Raw genomic sequence first — 6,538 nt, 5'->3', positions numbered from 1 at the left:
TAACCGCAATGTGAAGCCCGTCGATCTAGCAACCGTGGAACCTACGATATCAGCTTAGCTACGGTCACCGGATGGGGTCAGATCGATCCGAACAAGGTAATCGGCGGTAGGTTGGCCGATACGCTGCAGTTTCTAGAGATTCCGATCGCTGACAAGTCCCAGTGTATAGCCGAGGGTATTCCTGTTTCTTCCGAGCAGCTGTGCGCAGGCAAAGTACGGGACTGTACGCCAACGCCTGCTATGGTGATTCTGGTGGACTTTGGTGCAAACGGAGACAGGGCAAATATCAGCAGGTGGGGGTCGTTCAGGGTGGGAAAGCGGCTGTCCGGACAACAGTCACTACGCGGTGTATGTGAGCGTCCCGCAGGCTTACAGGCTGGATAAAGCAACAGGTTCCAACCACTACGATACAACCACCGCAAGGAGGACGACACTGTTTGGCCTGGTTTCACGTTTTGCTGGGCTGGACAGGACATCGAGCTATATAGCATCACTCAAAAAAACAAAAGAAAAAAAAAAAAAAAAAAAAAAAAAAAAAAAAAAAAATGACTAGAGACGCACACACGCCACACGCCACGCCCAACGCACACGAACACAACAGCCTACAAGTTAAGACACACACGGATCGACACAAATGAAACGCTAGAACTACTTTAAAAATATCGCAATAACGCGTGTTTCAATAAAAACAAAGATCATTATTTACAATTCATTTTACAGGTTAATCGCGCCTCTCTGCTCTTCTCTCTTGCATATATTATATATATATATATATATTATATTATAATAATATATATAATATATATATATATATATTAGTACGTCATATGTAACGTAATTTTATTTCCGCGTGTGTGCCTTAGCTTATTTGTGTATTATGAAAGCGGTAATGCCAATTTTACGCGTTAAATAATATTTAGTTACTAACTATACGAATACTATTGGAATATTAAATAACTTAAAGAATGCCGATTCTCTGTCATTTGACATATTTATATGAATATGTGTATATATCATATATGTCGGAATAATAAAAAATATTTTTTGTATTACTCTATTATATTATTATACGTTTTATCATCTATCTGTAATTGAGGTCTCTCACTTACACATTATTTAAATCACTCAATGCCGTCACTTATTCGCCATACTTATGTTCCACTTAGGAATACTGATAGGTCCTATTGATCAACGCGCGGCGTGAACGCAGACATATAATTGCGCCTGTTCTTAGAATCAGTCTCAATTTTCAGTTCAGACCCTGTGTCTGATAGGCGAAGTTTTATTTTGACAGCACGCACGCGATCCGGTAGGTTGAAGCTCGCACTAAGCTGGAGAATGGCGAGATCCCACGACGGATGTGGAATGAAGCGGAGGACATTTCTCGTCTGCTCTCGACCTTCGACCACAGAACGCTGGTGCTCTCCCATCACGACGGCCATCTTTGTAGGGTCGCGACCTTCAACGCAGTGCTTCGCCGTGAGCACGTGACACGGGTTGATGAGGGATCCGCCACAGTGGGCGTTGCCTTCGTTTAACACCAGAGCCTGCCATGGCCACGTCGCTTCTTGTATGACCGGTGAACCTAATGAGAAGTGAACATTTAATAATTAGAAACGTGGTGTTGTTTCACGCGAGATGCGATCGCAATTCCTCGATCATATTTAAACTACAGTTCTTATATGAAACTCATGGTTTTAAGTTGCCTTTCCTGTGTCACCTGCTCAAGCTATTATCGTAATACTGCATGCTTTAGCAAACTTATTATCTAACAGAATTTTACCTAGCAATAAGGATCATCGATATAAATTAAAATGACTAAAGGATGCAAAGCATAAAACTTCGTATATCTTCTTCATAAGGCAAGGTAGATATTTACCTCGAATGACTGCATGGATAGTATCCGAATGAAATTTCTGCAATTTAGCGGGCCTGTGAACAGAATAAAACAAGAAGAAAATAATAAAAATCAACATTTAGCAATACATAAAGCACACGGTTATGTACAGTTAAGAAAGAGCTTAGATGTAAAATTGTGTTCGCTAACAAAATTAATAATTTTGTGTAGCTCAAAGCTAATTCCCACCGTCGTCATTGCAATATCTGCAATAACATGAATATATAGAATCACTGCTAAACGTTGTGATAAGTAATAGCATATATGTGTTTAATGCACGTCCGTAGACTTACATTAACAGTTTAAATAAATAAGTAAATAAATAAATATATATATATATATATATATATATATATATATATATATTTATTTATTTATTTATTTATTTACTTATTTATTTAAACTGTTAATGTAAGTCTACGGACGTGTATTAAACACATATATGCTATTACTATTAATTTACATATACATTTAAATATATTCCATTTTGTGGATTCATTCAGAAAAATGTTAAAGTAATACCATAAACCTAGCTATCTATAATAGGTTCATGAGTACCGGTATGTATAATATGTCGATGACAATAGGCACCTATATGTTACCTTAACAGCTGCACAAGAACAATTAGCGCGATCCAAGCGCCACTCGCGGTCCGGCGGCGGTCTACCGACCTAAACATATTCAAGTAGGTCAATAAATATCCAAAGCCTTTGCTGGTTTTCAGTCACGATTCACACCGTGATGTGTGTTATTCATATTATTATTAACTGCTGAAGTCACCCTATCGATATATCTCCTATACGAGAGGAAAACACGTTGATATGTCACTGTGAAATCAACGTTTGAAGTTTCTCGCGGAGCCGAGCTATCCGTAAAACTTGCAGCGTGACGGCACTCCGTCTACAGAATGTACGACAACGGTTGACTATTTCCGTTTATATTCATTCAAAGCGCGAAGGTTCCTAGAAATCCTGGCATGTCCTGTGTTCCGTGACGGATTGCGGATTTACTATCTGCCCGAAAAACCCTTTGTGGAAACTGTCACGAACCATAATCGACGCGTTGGCCGTCGGTAAGTTCCGCAATGGCTCGCCTTTCTGCGTGACCGAATACTTCCACACGACCGTCAACAACTACGAACCATCTATCGCTTAGTTCCGAGAACGGACGTTAAAAATAGTGCTGGCATGCTTTAAAATTTGTTCTAAATTGGTTCAGAGGAAACACGGCGAACAGAGAAACAAGGACTTTTTAGATAGCATTCTCACATGGAATTCGACGAGAGAACTTTTAATTCGTCCCTTCATAAAAATAATGAATAAAATGATTCAATTCATTATAAACTGTTTATGAACCCGATTATATCGTATCTCGATAACATAAAGCGATGTCGCAATACAGGAGCTAACCAATTTTGTTCCGGGAGGGAGGCAAAGTTACGTGCGTGGTGTATTCTGTGAATGCGATCGCCATCACCCACGTACTGTATCTATACTTCTCTTGGGGCGTGGCAACTGCCCCTCCCCCCTTGGCCCCTATACGCTAGCTTGGCCCTGCGATAAATGTGCAGCCATGAAATTCTTATTTATCGTTTATATGATTTGCCTAAAAACAAATGATTCTGTGTAAGTGAGCGAGCGTATCGCCGTAATAGTAAAGTTAATTACTGTGGAAGGTTGTTAAAATCGAAAAACATATAGGAAATCTAAAACGAAATGTGTAAGATTGAGTAACGTGCAAAATGCTTTTATTTTTAAATACTTAAATTTATATAATCCTGCAAACCCGCCTGCAGTTGGCCATATTCTAATGCACTATAAAAACTTTTGGTAATGCAGCGAGTGAAACGTCAATGAGTCATACACCACGAGATCGATCATGTCATAAACTCTTACATACATATCACAGATATAGTTAAATATAGGAACATGTGTGACGCAAAACACAATGCCATAAATAAAGTTACGGAAAACAAATATGTTCTCAGCATTTTTGAGTGATGCTATATGAGCTCGATCCCCTGTCCAGCGCAGCAAATCGTGAAACCAGGCCAAACAGTGTCGTCCCTCCTTGCGGTGGTTGTATCGTAGTGGTTGGAACCTGTTGCTTTATCCAGCTGTAAGCCTGCGGGACGCTCACATACACCGCGTAGTGACTGTTGTCCGGACAGCCCGCTTTCCCACCCTGAACGACCCCCACCTGCTGATATTTGCCCTGTCTCTGTTGCACCAAAGGTCCACCAGAATCACCATAGCAGGCGTTGGCGTACAGTCCCGTAGCTTTGCCTGCGCAGAACTTCTCCGAAGACACAGCAATGCCCTCGGCGATACATTTGGACTTGTCAACGATCGGAATCTGTAGAAACTGCAGCGTATCGGCCAACCTACCGCCGATCGACTTGTTCGAATCGATTTGACCCCATCCGGTGACTATGGTCTGACTGGGTATCGTAGGCTCTGCGGTTGCTAGATCGACGGGCTTCACAAACTGGTTAATCGTAAAGCTCTGCTCTAGCTGAAGAATGGCGAGGTCCCACGACGGGTGTTGAATAAAGCGGATTACTCTCCGCGTCTGCTCTCGACCTTCGGCCACAGAACGCTGGTGCTCTCCCATCACGACGGCCATCTTTGTAGGGACGCGACCTTGAACGCAGTGCTTCGCCGTGAGCACGTGACACGGGTTGATGAGGGATCCGCCACAGTGGGCGTTGCCTTCGTTTAACACCAGAGCCTGCCATGGCCACGTTCCAGCGGCCAAAACCGGGTCACCTAAATAACGAATTAAACATTAAAACTTTTTCCTTCAATGTGTTCAATGCATCAATGTGGTAATTCGGATGACAGAAATAATAAAAGATCTTTACTTGAATCGAGCTTAACTTTTAATCATGAAAAAAACGTCGTTGTATAGTAAGCAAATTCTTACGTATTAGGCTTGTGTTAGGCATTATGTGTGCGAATTGCCAAAAATTTACCAATACAAATTTATCAGATCTCTTTAACGGAAATTTCAAACCATTAAACATTTTTCAGCCGACATGTTTGCTCTTATTTCCAGATATGACAAAACTGTATAATAATAAAACGTGGTTTTCGTGTACTATAATTTATTTTTTGTTGTTCTGTAAATGTTGTATAACTGTTAGTATAAGGCTTTTAGTTGCAAATATTAGTATTGTTTACCGACTTTAGACACGGGCTTGGAGCAGGGATTTGTTACGGCGACATACTTATGTAAGTCTACGGACGTGCATTAAACACATATATGCTATTACTATTAATTTACATATACATTTAAATATATTCCATTTTGTGGATTCATTCAGAAAAATGTTAAAGTAATACCATAAACCTAGCTATCTATAATAGGTTCATGAGTACCGGTATGTATAATATGTCGATGACAATAGGCACCTATATGTTACCTTAACAACTGCACAAGAACAATTAACGCGATCCAAGCGCCACTCGCGGTCCGGCGGCGGTCTACCGACCTAAACATATTCAAGTAGGTCAATAGATATCCAAAGCCTTTGCTGGTTTTCAGTCACGATTCACACCGTGATGTGTGTTATTCATATTATTATTAACTGCTGAAGTCACCCTATCGATATTCGATATATCTCCTATACGAGAGCAAAACACGTTGATATGTCACTGTGAAATCAACGTTTGGAGTTTCTCGCGGAGCAGAGCTATCCGTAAAACTTGCAGCGTGACGGCACTCCGTCTACAGAATGTACGACAACGGTTGACTAGTTCCGTTTATATTCATTCAAAGCGCGATGGTTCCTAGAAATCCAGGCATGTCCTGTGTTCCGTGACGGATTGCGGATTTACTATCTGCCCGAAAAACCCTTTGTGGAAACTGTCACGAACCATAATCGACGCGTTGGCAGTCGGTAAGTTCCGCAATGGCTCGCCTTTCTGCGTGACCGAATACTTCCACACGACCGTCGACCACTACGAACCATCCATTGCTTAGTTCCGAGAATGGACGTTTAAAATAGTGCTGGTATGCTTTAAAATTTGTTCTAAATTGGTTCAGAGGAAACACGGCGAACAGAGAAACAAGGACTTTTTAGATATCATTCTTACATGGAATTCGACGAGAGAACTTTTAATTCGTACCTTCATAACAAAAAAGAATAAAATGATTCAATTCATTATAAACTGTTTATGAACCCGATTTTATCGTATCTCGATAACATAAAGCGATGTCGCAATACATGAGCTAACCAATTTTGTTCCGGGAGGGAGGCAAAGTTACGTGCGTGGTGTATTCTGTGAATGTGACCGCCATCATCCACGTACTGTATCTATACTTCTCTTGGGGCGTGGCAACTGCCCCTCCCCCCTTGGCCCCTATACGCTAGCTTGGCCCTGCGATAAATGTACAGCCATGAAATTCTTATTCATCGTTTATATGATTTGCCTAAAAACAAATGATTCTGTGTAAGTGAGCGAGCGTATCGCCGTAATAGTAAAGTTAATTACTGTGGAAGGTTGTTAAAATCGAAAAACATATAGGAAATCTAAAACGAAATGTGTAAGATTGAGTAACGTGCAAAATGCTTTTATTTTTTTTAAATACTTAAATTTATATAATCCTGCAAACCCGCCTGCAGTTGTCCATATTCTA

General features: G+C 40.7%; 2 protein-coding genes across 2 annotated transcripts in view; both read right to left on the bottom strand.

Moving 5' to 3' along the window:
* Nucleotides 1-1,181: 1,181 nt before the first annotated feature.
* Nucleotides 1,182-2,810, bottom strand: LOC106818324 (CUB and peptidase domain-containing protein 2-like). Its single transcript, XM_014823040.1, has 3 exons — nucleotides 2,500-2,810; nucleotides 1,880-1,932; nucleotides 1,182-1,585 (listed from the first exon to the last, which is right to left on the bottom strand). Exons 1-3 carry the CDS (start codon nucleotides 2,574-2,576, stop codon nucleotides 1,182-1,184), a joined length of 534 nt encoding a protein of 177 aa, XP_014678526.1. The 5' UTR covers nucleotides 2,577-2,810.
* An 807-nt stretch (nucleotides 2,811-3,617) lies between these two features.
* LOC106818326 (coagulation factor IX-like) overlaps nucleotides 3,618-6,538 on the bottom strand; it is an 8,215-nt gene continuing 5,294 nt past the window's right edge. The window contains exon 3 of the mRNA XM_014823042.1: nucleotides 3,618-4,665. Within this exon, the coding sequence (XP_014678528.1) occupies nucleotides 3,881-4,665 (785 nt within the window). The 3' untranslated portion in view covers nucleotides 3,618-3,880. The remainder of the gene's footprint in view (nucleotides 4,666-6,538) is intronic.

Source organism: Priapulus caudatus, unplaced genomic scaffold (genome assembly GCF_000485595.1).
Source record: "Priapulus caudatus unplaced genomic scaffold, Priapulus_caudatus-5.0.1 Scaffold2166, whole genome shotgun sequence".
Lineage (NCBI taxonomy): Eukaryota > Metazoa > Priapulida > Priapulimorpha > Priapulimorphida > Priapulidae > Priapulus > Priapulus caudatus.
This window is presented reverse-complemented; position numbering and strand designations above follow the sequence as displayed.